Source organism: Typopeltis vanoorti, chromosome 1 (assembly GCF_054136105.1).
Source record: "Typopeltis vanoorti isolate ZY-2024b chromosome 1, IOZ_Tvanoo_1.0, whole genome shotgun sequence".
In the NCBI taxonomy this organism is placed as follows: Eukaryota; Metazoa; Arthropoda; class Arachnida; order Uropygi; family Thelyphonidae; genus Typopeltis; species Typopeltis vanoorti.
Window position 1 is genome coordinate 89,655,535 of NC_143549.1, and position 21,237 is coordinate 89,676,771.

A 21,237-nucleotide genomic window follows, 5' to 3' on the forward strand; every position below is an offset into this window, starting at 1 on the left:
CTGCAAAGTCCACAATCCTCTCTTCTTCCTGGTTCATCATTCCCACTCAATGGCTGCCATGCACCCTTTCAAGTCCACATTCTGTCTTTCTATGTGTTCCAAGGAGACTTGAACAATCATGATCTCGTTTTCTTCCAGTTCCCTCAATTCTTCATCTAGCATGTTCCAGAACTCAACTTTCTCCTCTGCTATAATAAATTTAGTTTAATCCTTTATCCAAGTGTGAGCAAACAAAGTTAGCACCTGAAAATATCTTCAGGACTGCAACTCGCAGCAAAGGTGGATCAAGCTCCCAACTCCTTGTCTCAGTATCTCCCATAATGCACAGCACATCTCCTTGCGGACATGTATACTGCTATGCATTAAGGGAAGGGCCACTACCCATACCGGACCTTTATTAAGGTCTCGGCAGTGGAAGCCAGGCCCAGAGTGGAGATACTAAGGCAGAAGCAATAAGAGAGGTCATCCTTACCTATAGGAGTTGCCAAAAGCTGTACCACCTTATTATTAAATTACTCTGGATTTAGAGAAAGATGTTTGAAAGTTTATTTTTCACTTGGTTAGACTATAATAAATTTAGTTTAATCCTTTATCCAAGTGTGAGCAAACAAAGTTTGAGCCTGAAAATATCTTCAGGACTGAGGTAAAGTAGTACAACACCAGGCAACTCGCAGCAAAGGTGGATCAAGCTCCCAACTCCTTGTCTCAGTATCTGTCCATATACATGTCCTCAAGGAGATGTGCTGTGCTTTTGGGAGATACTGAGACAAGGAGTTGGGAGCTTGATCCACCTTTGCTGCAAGTACCCGGTGTTGTACTACCTTACCTCAGTCCTGAAAATATTTTCAGGCGCAAACTTTGTTTGCTCACACTTGGATAAAGGATTAAACTAAATTTATTATAGTCTAACCAAGTAAAAAATAAACTTTCAAACATCCTTCTCTAAATCCAAAGTAATTTAATAATAAGGTGGCACACCTTTTGACAACTCCTATAGGTAAGGATGACCTCTCCTGTTGCTTCTGCCTTAGTATCTCCACTCTGTGCCTAGCTTCCACTGCTGAGACCTCAATAAAGATTGAAACCGGTATGGGTAGTGGCCCTTCCCTTAATGCATAGCAGTATACATGTCTGCAAGGAGATGTGTTGTGCATTATGGGAGATACTGAGACAAGGAGTTGGGAGCTTGATCCACCTTTGCTGCGAGTTGCCCGGTGTTACCTTACCTCAGTCCTGAAGATATTTTCAGGCGCAAACTTTGTTTGCTCACACTTGGATAAAGGATTAAACTAAATTTATTATAGTCTGAGTGAAAAATAAACTTTCAAACTTTTTCTCTGCTGTACAGCCAACTTGCAGGGCATATACACATAAGATGACAACTTGCTCTTCTCCAAGCCCCAGTTTCATTCGCATGATCCTGTCGTTCCTCCTACCCACTTCCAGTACTTCGCCCTTCTTAATAAATACAGTAAATTAATTAGAATATTTCCAATGTTGTGATAATTTATTGTAATAAAATTACTTCAAAAAAAATAGTCATGTTTGGTAAATGGATATATATGAGTAGTTGATATTTATTCATGTATCTCCCACCCATGAAATGTGTTGTACATGGATGAGGTAAGGATATTTCTTTTTATCACTATGTTTTTCATATTTTTGTAAATCTTTTTTTACATACTCTGGAAACCATGCTTTCTTAGCAGCTAAATGTAGAACTATTTTCAAGGTGCTTCAGGCTTCCAATAATACCAGGCAATGAAATTCAGGAATTCAGACCTGAATTTCATTGACTGCTTTTTTTTTTTTGTCTGAATTTCATAGAGGAATTCAGATCTGCAGCCTATTAGTTGGAGTGCCAGCAGGCTGGCAAGCCACTTACACAACAAGCAGTTTTAATTATCCTCATAAAAACAGTAAATAGTAACAGCATAAGCTATAATTGCAATTAAAGTTAGGAAGAATTATAAATGGATCTATGCGCAGAAATAAGTTCATGTCAAATAAATAAAATAATAATTAATAATAATAAATAAAATAATATACAAGTAACTTAGTTCTCAAGAGACCAAAATCTGTTTTAGCTGATAAGAAGATAAACACCTTGTAGCATGCTTGAAATAAAATATCTGTAAACATCACTTGTTTGCAAAACCCAACAAAGTGAATACAAATTACAATTAGAAATAACAGGATCAAAATTTATTGTACTGGGTGTGCCGCCACTGATAACTTGCAGATAAATAACCCAGGCTCTACAGTTCACAAATGATATAATATGAAAAAGAAAATACTGGTGAGATTGTTGTAGCAATCTAAACAAAGCCCAAGCAGGCAATGATATAGGCAGCAACAACCCACTCTCTAACTGCAGCCTTTTAGAATCTTGATTCAGTAAAGAGAGAGAGAGAGAGAGATTACCAACACTAACTTGAAGATATTTCACTAGTGACACATCTTTGCATGACTATTCTTATAGCTTCACAGGATTGCTTGCAGCAGCAATATAGAACAAGGCAGCATTAACATACCCATAACAAACTTAGTTCTCAACAGACCAAAATCTGTTTTAGCTGGTAAGTAGATAAACAAACACCTTGTAATCTTTGATTCTTAGCAGTAACTAGTCCTACACCTACCATTAACCAGCCTAGTTGTCCACATAGATAGCATACCTGCTTTCTAATTGCTGCAAGTTCAAATCCCAATGATAGAATGAATGTTTGGGAATGTCTTTAGGTGGTAGATGCACTTTATCATGCAGCATGAAACTACAATTCTGCTTACTGGAGCTGGAAAATTTTCATGTCAGGTCATCAGAGCATGGTTTCCATATTATCTAATCCTTGACCCAACAGCACTAAGGTATCACTGGTTTACAACCTTTTATATGATATTCACATAAAAAAATATGAGGAAATATAGATTGATATGTAATGAATAAAGCATACATAAATGTTAGCTTAGTTGGAAAAGTGGTTAGCATATCTGCTTTCCAACCAATGCATGAAAAGTCAAATCCTGCCATGAACAATGGATGCTTATGATTATCTTTAAGAAAGATGAATTTCATCACCCAGTGTGAAACCAATACCACACTTACTGAAGTGGTTTGCAAAAATTACATGTTTGGTCTCTAGAGCAGAATTTCCAGACTATGTAAAAATATAAAAATGAATAAAAAATAGGAAAACAAAATCCTTAACCTGCCCATGGTACTAATGTAATGGGTTGGAGTTAAAATGGCCTGAAAGAGCAAAAAAAATTATATCCACAAAAAATTATTTTTTACAGATTTAAAAATTGTTTTATCACACTTTCAAGGTCACTAGTGAGCATATGTACTTGCTTATGCAGAAAAACAGCATAAAAAGAACTATTGCCTCAGTTGAGATGTGGACACCACATCAGAAAATGCAGCACGTGCTTTGGCTAGTTGAATTTAAATCAGTTATGCATGTTCAGTGGTGTGCGTGATGGGAAAGGAATGTGGATCCTCCCACATCAAAATCCATTCTTCAGTGGGATAAGACTCTAAAAGAAATGAGAAGTTTGGTTTCGCAAAGTGGGAAACACCCAAAAAAAGCGTGTGGGCCCCTACATTCTCTAGGAGCCCACATAAGTCAATTAAACAGGCTAGTAATGAACTGCAGATTCCTCATTCAACAGTTCATGGCATTGTCCACAAACATTCTCGTTTGTGTGCATACAAACTTCAACACCTTCAACCAGATGATCATCACTTGAGAGCTGATTTCAGTGAGGAGATGATCAGCTATATCGATGACAATCCCAATTATCTTGATCTGTTGTTATTTAATGGTGAATCAACCTTTCACATTTACAGAAAAGTTAAGAGACACAATTGCCACATTTAGGGTACTGCAAATCCTCACCAAGTGACCGAAAATGAAAGACACACACACCAAAAGTCAATGTCTGGTTTAGGAGCACACCAAAATGGCGTCATCAATCCATTTTTTTGCATAGGGCTCACAGTGACAGGACACATACTTATCTTGATATGCTGCAGATCTTTGTTGTTCTAGAGATTCCCTCAGGTTTCATATTTCATCAAGATGTTACAACATTTGTGAATGAGACATTTCTTGAACATAGGATTGGAAGAAGAAGAGGCCCAACTGCATAGCTCTCTGGATATGACTCCATTGGACTATTGAATGGGGCTTTATTAAACTCTGTGTGTGTGTGCACGTGCGTGCATGTACCAGAGAAAAGTCAGAGATTATGCCTAAGATGCTGGAAAACATGAGGCAAGAGTTTGAGTACAGTTTTGACATCTGTCGAGCTACAAAAGGTGCCCACATTGAACTTTACTAAATTCATAAAAACTTGGTGAGTTACTCTGTATAATAATAACAAAAAAATTATTTTAATAAATCTTATAGATGCTGAGATGTGTGTGTATTTTTGGATACCTCTAGCCCAGGCACCTTGTATATTCTTATAAAGCTAGACTCATTCTAAATATACAGCAAACTAGAATTTGAATACTACAAAATACAATATTTTTTAAAAAAATGGTAAACTTACTTATGATCTTCGCTCTTCATGTACTCTGTCAGACATGGAATAATGTCACCCAAGGTAGCACTAAAAAAATTAAAATTAATTGCAAGCATTAGAAGAAGATAAATGTAATTATTAGTATGCATATTATGCTTCAAAACATTTCTTTTAAAGCAGAAAGAAAAACAGAGAGGAGATAAGCTACACAAACTTCTAGTAAGTACAAAAAGAGAGAGAGATCAAAACACATGTGAGGCTACAAGGGCTATAGCAAATAAATGCCATGTGGGATAAGTTAGAACTGTGCCTAGAGAGGTGGAAAAAAAGCACAACAGGATCTGAATCTGCAGTCTTGTGATTCAAATTCCTTCAGAAGTTTGCAGTTTTGGAACCAGTAAATCAGAATATAATAATGATAACTAATTATATATAATTGAATATTCTGAATACATTCTCTACTAATAAACAAAAAAAATGAAGTGAATATTTTCAATTCAGAGGAAAATAACGGAGTACAAAGTAACTGACTTTTTTTTTTTTTTTAAAGTATCTAACCAAGAGAATTCCAAGAAACAGGTCATCAGGTGTAGAAAATTGGCTACTTGTACAAATAAATCATGGGATCTTTGTATAACTACCTTAGTCATCCCTGACACAAAGCCAACAGAAAAGAGAACTGTAAATAAAAGCTAAGACATTTAAGACTTTCATAAACAATATTCTCAAAATTTAAAAGTTAGTATGTTCTTAATATAACTTAAAAACATGTTTTATAGATTTATATTGTTCAGCAATTAAAATCCACAATAATTCATGTTGCATGACAACTATGAATAGCCTGTTTCATTGATAAAGAGAGGTAGGTTTTTAAAATTCATTCTAAAAAGAAAGATTTTCATAAAGAACAATGTTATTTTTCCTATTTTACTACCTCCTTTTACCAAAATTGCTTTGCTTTTTTACAGTTTTAATCTTATTTTTTAATTTTAAGGAAACTGGCAAAAAAACTTATCATGAAATTCATCGTGTACCTTCAAGGGGGTGCGCAAGACACTATGATAGTAGTACTGCTTGATAATTTACATTACTGCTCATTATCAATTAATGTAATGTAAATGATAACTCATTATCAAATAATTTTTCTCCAGATTAGTCTGTTATTTGTTGGAAGTCCATTTCATTAAATCTAACCTTTTCTATCCCATTCTGTCTAAATGATCATACCACCTAAGATTAGCTCTTCTTACACATTCTGCATGCTAACATCAACTGCTCGACTAACTTTTCACAGAACTCTCATATCTATAGTGTCTACTCTTTGATCAACTGTTTATTTCTAAACCAATCCTCAGATCCATTAAAATTGCTCTGACATATAAACTACTCCATATATAAATTTTGTCTGCTTATGCTTAGGTATAGGATTAAAAAACAGAATTTCTGTCTATTAAAATATAAACATGATTTTCATGCAAAAAAAAATTGTTATGACAGTTATTCAATTTAGTTATGAATTCCACACTAATACAGCATTTATATATCATCTGCATAAATTAAAGATCTGACAGATATCTCCAATTCTTATATCAAGTTTAAAGTGATCCTAGTGGATGGACCTTTGTTCACACTTGATTGTACATTAATTTTACTTTACTCTTTCAATACTAACTACTAATTTAACTTTAATGCAAAGTATGTACTGCTCTCTATAATGTTCTGTTTACATAATTAATTACACATTTACATATAATTGTGGCATTTTGAAAATGCTACAAAATGCCTTTTCCAGAAATACAAAACTTAAATATATATCCTAGTTATATTTCCATGATTTATCAACTATTTGTCTTAAAGTGATAATCCGATTCTGGCCACCACCTTTCAAGCCTGAACCCAGCTTGTTCTTCTCTACGTTTCTCTTCTACAACATTTCTTAGCTGCTTCTTTTCTCTAGAAGTCTTAACTCAGCTTTATTCTCTTTTTCATAAATGGGCACTTGGAGCTCTTTTCCAATCATCGGGAATCTGAGAGTTTATGAGAATACAGCCATCATCATTGGAGCTGTCAGACCAGTGAAACCTAATTTAAGCACTAATAAAAGGCAAACATATGGGCTCCTGGGAAAAGCTTATGTGGTGCAAACCAAGGCAACTCTGAAGGTTATATTCTCAAACTCTTTGACAAATTTTTGCAACTTACGTTTCTATACCTATATATAGCTATAAATTATGGCTTGATCTATAATATCCTCCATTTTAATATCAAAATTTTAATATCAAGTAATGCCAAATTGAAGCCTTTTGGCTTCAATTTGGCATTACTTGAGCAATTTGATGAAAACTATTATCACAAGTGAGGCTACCCCCCCCCCCCCCCAAAAAAAGTTTTGCAAGCCACCTTCTAAAAATAATGCGTTCGATATTCATCATTACATTTGCTTTACATGAAATCTTTCCCCTGATAGTCAACTTTCATTATAGAAAACTAACAGGCACCACAGAAATAGTTTATTATAGTGACAGTTTACTAATGAATCATTTTAGGACAATTATACTTATAAGACTTTGTTAGGACCACAAACATACCCACAGTAAAGTGCACTGTAAATATACAGAACAAACAAAGAATTTCATTATACCGATGAAAGAATAATAGAAATTACACTTAAAATAAGCTCTAAACTTAAAATCAGGATCATCCAAATATATGCTCCCACCCCATACTGATGACACACTCTCGACAAAAAAAAGAAATAGAATCAAAATTTTCCTATAGTAATTTTAACAGGGCGATTTTAACACCAAAGTAGGTCATCCCATTCACCAAATAGACACAATAGGACCATACATATATTGTACAAGCAGCAACTCAGGAATGGCTCTTACAGAATTCTCTATCAGTAACAAGCTTTATATTATCAATATATTTTTTAAGAAAGTCCGCAAAAGAAAATGGACATGGAGAAGTCCAAACGGAGAAATAAAAAATGAAATAGATTATATACTGTGTAATAATAAAGAAATAGTTCAAGATACCTCAGTACTAAATCAAGTAAAAACAGGAAGTGACCGGACTGGTCAGAACCAAAATTAAAATAAACCCCAAATTGGAAAGAATAAAATGGTTAAACAACAAAATACCAAGAAGTTTTGACTTAAAACTTATCGAAAACAAGGATTACAAACAAAAATTCAATCAAAAACTAGACTTAATAAATATATTTGAAGAAGACGTAAATAAAAAAGCAAAAACCTAACTGAAGTAATAATCTCAGCAGCCAGTGAATTCAAAAGCAACAAACAACAAAAAGACCATAAACTTTCAGAGGAAACCTTACAACTACTAAAAAAGAGATGTAATATGAAACAAGACAAAAACTTAATTTCTAAAATAGAATATGCAGAACTATGCAAAACAATAAGGAAAAAGATGAGAAATGAAATAAGATCTTATAACACTAAAAAAATAAAAGAAACAATTGAAAACAATAAAAATATGAAAATACAGTAATACCTCGATTAATGCGCCCCCCGATTAGTGCATCATTTTTTTTCGATACCCAAATTCGATTAGTGCGCCTATACACATCTTAAAAATAAATGTTACAGATTTTAAAAATTTTCTATCTGTACATTTTTATGGCTAACTATTTTAAAAAATCACTCACCAGAATGAAATAATTTAGTTACTGATTTAAAACATTTTATAAAGTTACTTTTAATAGCATACTACACTACTTCCATGTACACTATGTTCCAAATTTTTATCGTCTGTTATAGTACGCCCACAGATTCGAGACCCTTCGACAATTCTATGCATGTCACAAAAAGGAGAATCCATTCCGATAATAGGGTAATCAGTCCATCTTCTGAGATGAGTTGTTTATTATTATACATCGGAAAATTAACTTCTCTTTTATGATCATTGTAGTTTTTAAAGTGGTAACTATTTTGCTTGTATAACAGTTGGGAAATTTTATCTATAAAGCACGTGATTTCGCATGTTGGCGACCAATTCATACATCCTTCATTTCTTTCTCCCCTTCAATGATAACGTCCAAGAGTTAATTAAATCTCATTCTGAAGAACTAAGTGATTCCGACCTGCTAAATTTAGATGCACAGCGGGAAGATCCTGAAGAATATGAACAAAATTTAACCACTGATAGTCAACCAAAAGAGATTTCACAGAAACAATTTCAAAATATTTTTCATACAATCAAAGTTTTTAAGTAGCAATGCTTAGAGACTGACCCTGGTGAAGAGAGAACCAGTAAAATTTGCAGAAGAGGCAATAGGGCCATACCATCGGTTGTATGAAAAAAAGAAACAAAATGTGCACCCCAAACTACTCAATTCTTTGTTAAGAAGTAGAATAATAAATTTATATTCTGAATATGTTTTATTGTCTTTCAGCTTTATGGTTTTCCTTTAACTAGACCCTGAGACATACCCTAATTCTATTATAAAAAAATTAAGGGTCAAAAAAGAAATCTGAAGAACGAATTATACATTTTCCCATAGGTTACTATATTCGATTAGTACGTTTTTGATTAATGCGCCTGTTTTAAAGAATGCATTAGGTGCACTAATCGAGGGATTGCTGTACTAAGAAAACATTTATCAGTTGGCAAAAGTCAAATAACTGCAATAAAAGATAAAAATGAAACTACAATAAGGAACCAAGAACAAATCCTAAGCAGGCTAGAAGAATTTTATAAAGAACTCTATAGTGATCCTTCCATAAATAAATCAAATATAACTCTTCTCCATCGCATATGGAATTCATTCCCCCATTCACTTCAGATAAAATAAAACATGCATTAAAACAAATGAAAAATAGAAAATGTCATGGTGAAGACCTAATTCACATAGAATTAATTAAATGGGGAGGAAACAATATAATTCACCATGTCACAAATTTACTAAATCTATGCCTAGAAGAGGGGAAGATACCAGAAAATTGGAAAAATGCACTCTAATAACTGTTATTTAAAAAGGGACAAAGAAGGAGTAAAGAACTATAGACCAATTAGTATTCTCTCTAATCTGTACAAAATTCTCTTCTTCTAGACTCAAATGAACCAGTAGAACAAGCAGGATTCAGTAAAAGCTTAAACACAATTGATCATATTCAGGCAGCAAAACAAATAATAGAAAAAGCAGAAGAAAACCAATTGCCTCTCTGTTTAGCCTTCATTGATTATGAAAAAGCATTTGATTGTATCAAAACTAATGCAATAATCAAAGCATTCCAGAATCAGGGAGTTCCTGGAGAATATATGGACCTTCTCCAGGCAATATACCACACTGCAACAGCAACAATCCAACTTCACATGAGTAGCAACAAAGTATCAATTGAAAAAGGTGTCCGACAAGGAGACTCTCTATCACCCAAAATCTTTACAGCAGTCCTTCAAGAAATATTTAATAATATAAACTGGACAAACCTTGGTATAAAAATTAAAAACAGAAACTTAACACACCTAAGATATGCAGATGATATCATAATTTTTGCAAACACTCCAAAAGACCTTAATATAATGATAGAAGACCTATATCATGAAAGCAGAAAAGTCGGTCTAAAAATAAACAGAGAAAAAACTAAAATCATGTTTAATCATTTTGTAACACCAAAAAACATAATAATAGAAAACAATTTCCTGGAAGGAGTCTCTTCATATACAGGGTGTTCGGGATAAATTTGACAGTTTCGTAAGGAAAAAGAAAATCTTCTTTGTATCTATTAAATTTAATGAATTGACAAAAAAACATTACAGGCAGAGTTAACTACAATACTATCAACAAGATTTACTCAAAATAACCACCATTAGCATCGATCACAGCTTCAATTCTGCTTCGGAACCTCGAACAAGCTGATGCTACAGTCTCCCTGGGAAGGGCCGCAAAAACTGTTTTAATTTTATCCATTAACTGGGCTTTTGTATTACTGGAAGTGCGATTGGTGTCTTTTTCAACTGCGCCCCATACAAAATAATCCATGGGGTTAAGGTCTGGGGAGTTTGGAGGCCAAACATTTGGACTGGTGAAGTCGTAGAAATTTTCAGACAACCATTTTTGACTTTTCCCAGAGGTGTGGCAAGGGGCCGAATCCTGCTGCCATACATACGGCCTACCATTGGCTACCCTTGTTATCCAGGGCTTGACTACAGTTAGCAACTCCACGAACAAAGCCCGAATTCCAATGCCAGGGTTCTTCAACACCTGTTCCTGCAGATTTGCGAGGAATTCTGCTGTACGAACGCAATCAGATCGTCTGCTAGGGATCTTTCTTCTTGCTACATCCTCGTAGTCATCATTGCAAGTCTCTAGTTCATGCCTGATTGTTTTTACTGTATTCAGGGAGCATTGGGCAGCAGTCGTAATATCCTTATTTTGATGGCGGGCACGAATCATCATGATACAAGTTATTCTCTTCCATGATTCAGGTGGGTTCCAGCTATCCATCCTTTCTGACATCTTGTATATGAATGAAGAAGGGTCCAAACTTTTAAATGAAGAGAAGTGTGTGTTAATACATGTAACTTACGGAAAAATATAATTAATTATAAATATGTCAAATTTATCCCGAACACCCTGTACATACTTGGGGGTCATCTCATTGATTTAAACTGTGGACTCCAAGGGGAAATAAATAGGAGAGTTCAACTTGCCTGGAGTGCATTCAGAAAATTGAAAAGCATTTTTCAAAACAATGATGTCCCACTCTGTTTAAAAAGGAAGACATTTAACCAGTGTATACTTCCAGTCATCTCATATTGTTGTGAAACTTGGTCGCTAACAAAAGGACTGGCAAATAAATTAACAACTCAAAGAAAAATGGAGAGCTTGATGCTAGGCATCACATTAAAAGATAAGAAACAAATCACCTGGATAAGAAGCTAGACTGACATTATTCTTCATCATAAGTGACTAAAATGGAAATGGGCCGGGACATCTGTCCAGAAGAGAAGATGAGCGATGGACCACCATACTAACGAACTGGATACCAAAAGAAGAGAAACGAGACCGAGGACGTCCTAAAAGAAGGTGGAGTGACGAATTGTCAAATTTTGTTGGGAAAAATTGGTCAAACATTGCCAAGAACAGAGAAAGGGGTGGAAGAACTCAAGGAGGTCTTTGTCTAGCAGTACCCAGAAAATGGCTGAAAAGAAGAAGAAAGTGCACTGAATAATTTTGCAGACTCTATGCTTCTTCAGTGTTGAATTATATAAAATACACTTAAAGAATGTTAAATATTCAGAACATGAATGAGATCATTGTAAAGTAAAAAAATGTTACAAGACACTTTTCAGTGAAACAACAATCACCTAATAACTGTCACCTGTCTCTGCAAAGTTAAACTTTCTTATAAGAAAAGCACATGTGGGTGAGTAATTAAACCAGTTTTTATTGCACCAAATGGGTGAGTTAGTCATTTCTTAGGGTGTCTTGAACTGAAAAATTTGATTAAATGGGACAAAGCATTATTGTTTGCAGCCAAATGAAATTATCTTTCTCCATGGTTGTGTGAAAAGTTAACCCTGATTAATGTGCTCACATTTTCTGTAACATACATCTGATAAGCTTATCCATTTTGATTTCTCCAGAAGATATCTGTCATACATAACAAATAGAGCCCAGTGTTATCCTGTAAAACTCCTGGCTTATTTAAAGAAGGATAAGGTGGTTTTAATGCATTTTTTTAAACTGTGAATATTTTGTGTTATTTCATATTAATGGAAAATGACCATAGAAGATTGCAGCAAAGCAGTCTGTTATAGCAAGCCAGTTTGTGATAGCATCATGTGCCATAGTGAAGATTAACTATGATAATTTAAGCTGAAACATGAATACAATAGAATAACATATAGGAGTTTTGTGTTTGACATGTTTTACTTGACATACTACAGTGTTATGATTTAATACAATCATTGTATCAAAAATTTAATACAATCATTTAATCATTCTGAGAAAGCCAAAGATTATGGTATGATAATATCAACAGAAAAATCAAAAACTATGGCCTTTAAAGGACAAGATCCAGTAAGAACTAAAATAGTAATAGATAACAAGATCTTAGAACACGTGAATTCATTTAACTACCTAGGATTTATGATCACATATGAAAATGAAAAAGATAAAACCTAAAAATTGCAAAATATTTAAAAATAACAGGTGTAATTAACTCTATATTTAAACCAAACCTAGTTCAAAAACAAACCAGACTAAAAGTATACAATACATTAGCCCTAACAGTCTTATTGTATGTAAGTGAAATCTGGACAATAAAACAAAAAGACAAACTAAGATTAATAACAGAAGAAATTAAGTTTATGAGAAAAACTGCAAAGTATACTCTATTTGATCACAAAAGAAATGAAGAAATTTTGAAAGAATTAAACCAAAAATTAGTAATAGAAAAAATTTAAAAACAAACATAAATGGATGGAACACGTTCAAAGAATGAAAATAGAAAGATTACCAAATCAAACCTTAAAAGTACAAGCCACTAGGGAAAAGAAAACCAGACTATAAAATATTTACTTCCTTTGTCTTTTGTTTCTCCATTTATTTATCTGCATACTTACTTAAACTTATTCTCCCCCCCCCCTTCTGTTGTTAGTTAGACCTCGTGTAAGTCTATCTAATGTAACAGTCTCTGAGCAATCGCACAGTGTCAATTAAGAAATTTATTTATTCGTAATGACTGCGCCACTTAATTGATCTTTTTATGTTTGAAAGTCAGGGCGAGAAGATGACAAAAGTTAAGTTAATACCTCTATACAATATCTTTATATGCAAGTCGTGGCTAGTTACTATATTCTATTCCCACAGGCTCGTTAATATTTTCGGAATAGTGCATTGGCTAAGGAATGAGAATCAGGTAATTACAAAACAAAAATATATTTATTATCAAACTAAAAGATGTGATACAGAACACATAAAAGTTAATTAAAGATTAACTTAATGAAAAGCAATTTAACACACTAATTTACTTGCTATCTGAGCAACAGAAACTATAGTGCTTTCACTATCAGAAACACCCTGGTTTGCCTTGATATAAAAGTGTCATCTATGACACAACTTGGCTTACAAGTATGCATAAGTATTCCAGGAGGGATTACATTCATCTTTCTTTCAATATATTCAAAACTTAATAATTAAGACTACCACAATCAACCTGTGAATTAGATATACTTAACAATACATAATTTTCCGTTATTTCACATTCACTTTTCTTGCTAGTTAACAAGTAACCTCTCTCACTCCTTTATGATTTCGAGTTAGATACACATAACATACTACAACAAATTAATGGCTTACTTGCTAACAATCTTGAGAGGAAAGTCCGACATACATTTTACACATTGGAACTGGAACGCCCTTCGTTCAGTCGATCCTTGAGAACTTTTCTTCGTCGGATGTGCTGGGGTTCTACCGTAGCTACCGGGAGCCTCAAGCGAGCTGGCGGCAGTAAAACATCGGGCGACAACGGCAGGAAAACGAACCTCCTGGATTGTGGAAAGGAGCTCTCGCAGACCTCACAGGTACTGAGCCAAGCACGAGACCAAGGATCCAAAAGCCTAGAACCACGTGCTGCATTGCCTTTTATTCTATTCTCAGTCCTTTGTTCTAAATTCGGAGTATTCCAGGATTAGCCAGAAGCAATGAAAGAACTGACGATTTGACCAAAATCGTGAGGTCTGGCTGCCAGACCTCACGATTTTGGTGGTATTCAGTGCTAATCTGGCTTAACTCCTATTAAGCTTTTACAAGACAAGTCTAAAGTGCAGATGCATTCTAACAGTAATTTATTCTTTTATATTAAATAAAAGATCTTACTAAGCATATTTTCTTCTTATAAATTCGGACAAAAAAAATTGCGAAAATCTCTAGCGAAAATTCTCTTAAAAAATTTATTTCTTGCGAGATTTTACACAGACATCCTCTTAAAAGACTCAACGATGACTTCTAAGCCCGGAACAGGCCATGCTAGGTCTAAATCCTTGATATACATGATGATGATGTATATCAAGGATTTAGACCTAGCATATGCTCAATGAATGTGGCTTGTTTTCAAGCTTCTGGTTGCCCATGATAAAATAATATCTGAAAAGTATTATTCTACATAAGTTATCTATCAGAATTTAGGCATCAGGAAAAACCAGCTGTTCGCTACCTAATAAAGACAATCGTAAACATCCATATCTACAGTACAATTTGAACCCATAGCCTATTAGCCAAAAAAGAGAGCTATAAGCTCATGCAACCAGACTGGCAATAAGAGTAGCAAAACAAAATCGGTATTGATAAAAACAGAAATGAATCAAAGATGGCAAAGCTTTAAAAATATTAAGCAAGCAGCCTATTAAAAGAAGACTAACAGATATCTTAAATATCACAGCCATGATTAATAAATTAATTGGAAAGAAAAGTGTTGAGTGGAAGATAATAACATAAAAGGTAAAATAAACAGTCCTATATGAAACAAAAACTATCCATGTGCTAACCTGTTTGGCCAAGTGATTAACATTCATTCTCCAACCAACAAGCTGCATGGATGTTTGGGATTGGCAATTTTGGACATGGATTGGCAACTATGGACATGGATGTTTGGGATTGGCAACTATGGCAAAATTTACTTTTAGTACTGCTCATATTACACCAAAAAGCAACCAAGTTTACGAGAATGGTGCATTATTAACAATGCACCGTTGCATATTATTGGAATGGCTCATCTCTTATGAAACATGGAAGTGGCAGCATTTCATCTGAGAGCACATCTCAGATTTCTCACCTATTAGTTAAAACGTCAAAGTTCCTCAGATGAAGGAAAATGCTAAAACATCCTTGCAACTGGATTATGAAGATGCTTAATTGTCTAATAAGCATCAGTTAAATCTGTATCATAAGGTAAGCTCATGTTTTTATAATTTCATGGAATGAAGATAGTGCTTAAGCCTAAATAAAAAGAGGATGAGTATTTATGAGCAAATAAAAAACTTCATCATTATATATATTGGCATTTCCTGATATGTACACTCAAGATGTTTACAGAATACTATGTTTACAGAGTACTAGTTTCCTATCAACAATTTTCTTACAAATTAGTCATTTGTCAGGTCTTCAATAACTTCAATATCTTGCATTTTTGTCTTTAAAACTGATAGCTAATGAGCACTATTCTGATGCGCCTCAAAGAATAAACATAAAAATGTAAGAAAGCCAAGCAATGTGTAAAAAAAGTAGTTAAACAAAAGAGCAAGAATAGCATATACTATTACAAATATGACAATTTTTGGGGAATACTGATAAAGCTTAGAAATGAAGAGATTATAAATGGGGCATAAAACTATTCTCAAAGTCTGGAGTAATTACTTCAAAAGACTGTTAAATAGAATAAGGAGTAAACAGTAGTAGAAAATATTCAGGAGGAATGAAATCAGGAATATATATATATATATATATATATATATATATATATATATATATCAATACAGTCAACTCTCATCTTAGCAAACACTGCTATAAAAAAATTTAAAAAAAAAAACCCTCACTGAGTAACAAATTACTGAAAAGTCCTGACCAAAGCTCCATAATGTTATTCCAAAAGAAATTTAGTATAGCAAACTATCTACTACAAAAAAAAAATTGTTCCTGTGGTCCCTTACAAGTTTGTATAGTGAGAATCAACCACACTTGAGGTTAAAAAAAGTTATGAGAAATATGAAATGCAGAAAGACAGCTGGATTAGATGATATTCACAGAGAAATATTCCAATATCAGGTTTGCATCTACACTGCATAATTGAGAAAGCAATGGCCCAAAGGCTGAATTCCAACTGACCAGAACAGAATTCTCATAGTATTCATTTATAAAAATGGAAAGATATGAAAATTAAATAGGACTTTTCTAAGTAAGATTTATGAAAGCATACCTGAGAAAAGGCTAAGAAAAATTGTGGAAGAGAAACCCTCAGGAGAGAACAAAGCTGGATTCAGGCAAATACAGGTTTTCAGGAAGAGATTTTTACTTCATGACAAATAGTTGAAAAATAACAAGGATTTGTATATTTAAGTTTTGTACAACTGAAAAGGCTAAAGTTGTCAGGAGAAAAGCTGTTAAATGATGCAATTATATAGCAATCAATAAGACGTAACAGAACCAAATTACAGCTAAAATTATATACAGATGATCACATCTTAATTGCTAATACAGAAGATGAACAACATTTAGTTCTATACAACCTTAATGAGACTGCTACCAAATATGGAGTGAAAGTATCTTCTGAAAAAAAACTGAAGTGATGGCATTTATATATAAGAAGAATAATAATAAGCAAAAATTATTCTGAATAACAAACCAATTGAACAAGTTAATGTTAACCATTTTGGTTGTAATATGAACTGAAGAAGATCTCAAATAATTAATCAGTTCACTAAAATTATAGATATCGATGATACCTTTAAACCAAATTTAGTACAAAGAAATATAACATTAAGAACATTTAATGTTTTAGTTAAACCTGTTATATTATATGGAAATGAAACATGGAGGATGGAAAAAAAACAGAACCAACAAAAAATAATAGCAGCAGAAATGAAATTTTTAAAAACAGCAAACTACTTAAACTAGACAAAATAAAGGAACACAGAAATTTTACAAGAACTACAATAAGAATCAACTTTACAAACAATAGATAATTACAGAAGTAAACAGAATGTCCACCAAACAGACTACCAAGAAGAATACTAAAATATACACTGCCTTTAAGTCTTCTAATACTGAAGGAAGAGGAAAAAGAAGAAAAGACATTATACAGAGCATACTGTATATAAGCAATTGAAGATTGCTTGATCAAAAATCAGGCATAAAAGAGTGCAGGCTATCACCATTGCTCTGTATCATCTATATGGATCATGTTATGAAGTACATGAAACAAGATATTAAAAGCGAAGTATTCAATTCAAATTTTCACTTTAAGCAGATATTATGCTCATAAACAAATCCTTTACAAGTTTCCAGGTCTCTTTAGTTAAACTGAATAATTTATGTAATTGACAACAAGTAAGATACTTGCTGCAAATCCTCATACCAAAATAAGTCAACTATTTTAACTGTATGCTATTTTAGATCAAATTAAAAATTTATTGGCATATTCAGTCTTTAGTTTTCATAAGTTATCATGCGAAATATAAAAACTTTGGTGAACAACAAGATTTATATAAAGGTCCCATGTTCTGCAAGACCAGATTAATGATTTCCAAATGTCTAGCAAAATGAGACCTTTATTAATAATGCCACTAATTACTTATAAGTAATTTGAAACAATGAAAATAATAATGTTGGTTCAAACCAACATTATTGTTTTCAGCGAATTCTAGAGATTTTTACATTTTGTACTTTCTAGTTAGACAGATTCAGCTTGATGATGTTTATCAGGGAAAAAAGGCAGCGACATGTGGATATGTAAATAAGTAAAACAAATGTGAATTTTTTGAAAAATAGTTAAAGGAGATACTGTATCTATAGACAGATAATGTCTGTATATTTAAGCATTGTCTTAAATCATGAACAACAAAAGCAAGCACAGTTATGTGCACTCATGTGAAAAGTAAATGAGTATGTTTTAATGTTCATTTACTTTGTTGAGCATGATTTAATGCTAACATACATACTTATTAAACAATAAACTATTAAAGGACCAAATAACAGCTCAAACTAAACTCAAGAAACAATCCCTATGCATAGACACAATTATTGCAGCATGTAAATAAACTGAATTTATTTTAATTTGAATATGGATTTTTTTTTTTTTAAATCTTATCATAATTAAGCTTACCTAGCTGACTGTGCAGCTTGAAGAGCAGCATCCAGATCTCCACATCTCAAGCAGTAATATATTAATGCCCATACAGGATGCCCATCTACCACTCCATCCTTGAAAAAAATAAAAGTATATCTCAGTAACACACATATGAAAACATTCACTGATGAACACAATATCCCTGCATGTAGTCTTATCAATACAACATGAGTCCACTTAGGAAGAAAAAGATGAGTTTCAATTACTATGATATAAGGAAAACTTTCATAAGGGCTTTTTCAACTAAAAGATAAAGTAACCAGTCTCACATGAGAGTGGCAAGACTTCTCTCCTGGAATCTTAGGTTTTTCATTCCAAAAACAAATAATCTGAAGGCAGACACATTTTAACGAACATACGACTGATTGTTCTAAAATAAAGTTACATAATGATGCACATTCATATCTAGTAATTAAACATCTTTGGCATATTTTAATAATTCAATGTCTAACATCTGTGAACTATGTCTACTACTCAACAGTTGCCAATCAAAATTCACAGCAGAACACTAGGCCTACATCACTCACCTCTGGACACATGCCATGAAAAAGTTTGGAGTAACCTGTGTTGTTGCAATTAATATTTCCAAGGCAAAGTGCCATCTTATAGTCTGCTGCCTTCTCTTTATAACTGGATTGCCAGTTTTCTCTCATGTCATTCAGTGCATGCATTATAAAAGGGATTCTCTCTTCTGATTTTCCTGTTAATGCAGGTGTTCTTCATGGCTCTTATCTCACCCACCCAACCTCTTCTTTATAGATATGACTTGCTCTGTTATCTCAGACCTTATTCACAGCTTTGCTGATCATAGCATGCCAATCATCCTACTTATACAAGTTTGCAATGTTCAAACAGCCTGAGCTTAAGATCAACTATAAGTGCCCTAAAACACTATGAAATGGAACAACAACCCAATCACCTTCAATGCTTCCAAAACAGTTTTGCCTCCTCCTCCTCCAGTGAGTGACAGAATCATTTCTCTCAGAGTGACTGAACATCCAATGAATATAATAAATTTAGTTTAATCCTTTATCCAAGTGTAAGCAAAACAAAGTTAGCGCCTGAAGTATCTTCAGGACTGAGGCAACTTGTGGTAAAGGTGTACCAAGCTCTCATCACTCCTTGTCTCAGTATCTCCCATAATGCAAAGCACATCTCCTTGCGGATGTATAATGCTATGCATTAAGGGAAGGGCCACTACCCCTTGTTATTCCTTGTTCCTCAGTCTCTCCCACTTTTGCATTCCAATTTCCGATAAGTAGCCATAAACCTCACCTTCGCTTAATTATACGTCTGCAAGGAGATGCGCTTTGCATTATGGGAGCTACTGAGATAAGGAGTGATGAGAGCTTGGTCCACCTTTACCACGAGTTGCCTCAGTCCTGAAGGTACTTAAGAAGCAAACTTTGTTTGCTTACACTTGGATAAAGGATTAAACTAAATTTATTATAGTCTAACCAATTGGAAAATAAACTTCCAATAAAATGAATATGACCATCATTCAGGTTTATGCATCTACTACAGAGGCACCAGAAGAAGACATTGAAGAATTTTATGGCAATTTACAAGAAGTGATAGATGCAACACCAAAGCGAGATTTATGGCTACTTATCGAAGATTGGAATGCAAAAGTGGGAGAGACTGAGGAATAACAGGTCATTTTGGTTTAGGTATTCGTAACACTGCAGGGAAGAAACTAGTTGAGTTTTGTGCAGAGAATTCTTTGTTTGTTGCTAACACCTCCTTTAAACAGCACAAAAGAAGATTGTACACATGGATATCACCTGATGGACAATATAGAAATCAAATTGACTATATACTTGGACAAAGAAGATGGAGAAGTGCAATTCAGTCTATCAAGACTTTTCCAGGGGGGGGGGGGGATTAAGATTAAAAAGACTAAATATATATCTCTATTTCGTCTTTTTAATCTCTGTCTTTAATCTATTCCTGTCTCTTTCAATCTCAATAATTTATCTTTCTTTACCTTTATCTTTATGCTCTATACAGTCTGCAGCACCTTTATAATATTATTCTATTTCTTCCTATATATGTTTTTCCTTAATGCATAAACTCCCTTTCTACTAACTGCCTTCCGCACTTCCCTTCTTATTCCTCGAACACCAGAAAATTTATTTGATAAGCTGCGCCACTGATGTTCGTTTCCTAGCAAGATATGGTAGGTGCGTCCAGTAGTTTTCCGTTCAAACACAAAATACCTCCGATTAATTATAGTTTAGAGTCATGGCCCACTAATTATTCTCTCTATTTTTCTCCTGGGTTCCCGCATATTAGGCTCTAATTTTTTTAGGAACAGTGCATCGTATAATTAAAATTCAGGCGACACTATTGAAAATTGAAAAACGCATTTATTTACAACTAAACAATTTACACTATAATTCTGTTAAAGAGACATTCTCAGTTCAACTTCTAATAAAACTATCATGTTAGAATACACTTTCAATTCAAGATTATCATGACACATAAATATTCATTCCTTTCCAATACTAAATTAGTATTCTGGGTAATTATACTATTAACAAACTGTTACTATCCTAGGCAATTGTACTGCTATCAGACTGCTAACCTTCAACTAGTACATACATGATCTTCAATCACTTATCAAACATTAAAATTCATTCATTAATTCTGCCCAAATTCAACACCTTAAACTTAACAGTCCACTATTAAAGTTCTCCTATAATTCACAAAACAGAATAAAAGGATCAAACTCACTTTAGGGCTGCTACGCACTGTGCATACTTATTCCTTGGCCTTGGCTTCGAGTTGGAGTTCTGACTTTTCCTTTTGTGTCAGGTTTTGACTTCCTTCATAC

General features: G+C 33.7%; 1 protein-coding gene across 3 annotated transcripts in view; it reads right to left on the bottom strand.

Moving 5' to 3' along the window:
• Window positions 1-21,237, bottom strand: part of LOC150110190 (nuclear pore complex protein Nup93-like) — a 314,507-nt gene that overhangs the window by 151,882 nt on the left and 141,388 nt on the right. For all 3 annotated transcript variants that reach the window (XM_090392052.1, XM_090392041.1, XM_090392034.1), the window contains exons 11-12: window positions 18,378-18,475; window positions 4,558-4,617 (exon numbers count right to left, since the gene is read on the bottom strand). In XM_090392052.1, coding sequence (XP_090248178.1) covers window positions 4,558-4,617; window positions 18,378-18,475 — 158 coding nt within the window. The remainder of the gene's footprint in view (window positions 1-4,557; window positions 4,618-18,377; window positions 18,476-21,237) is intronic.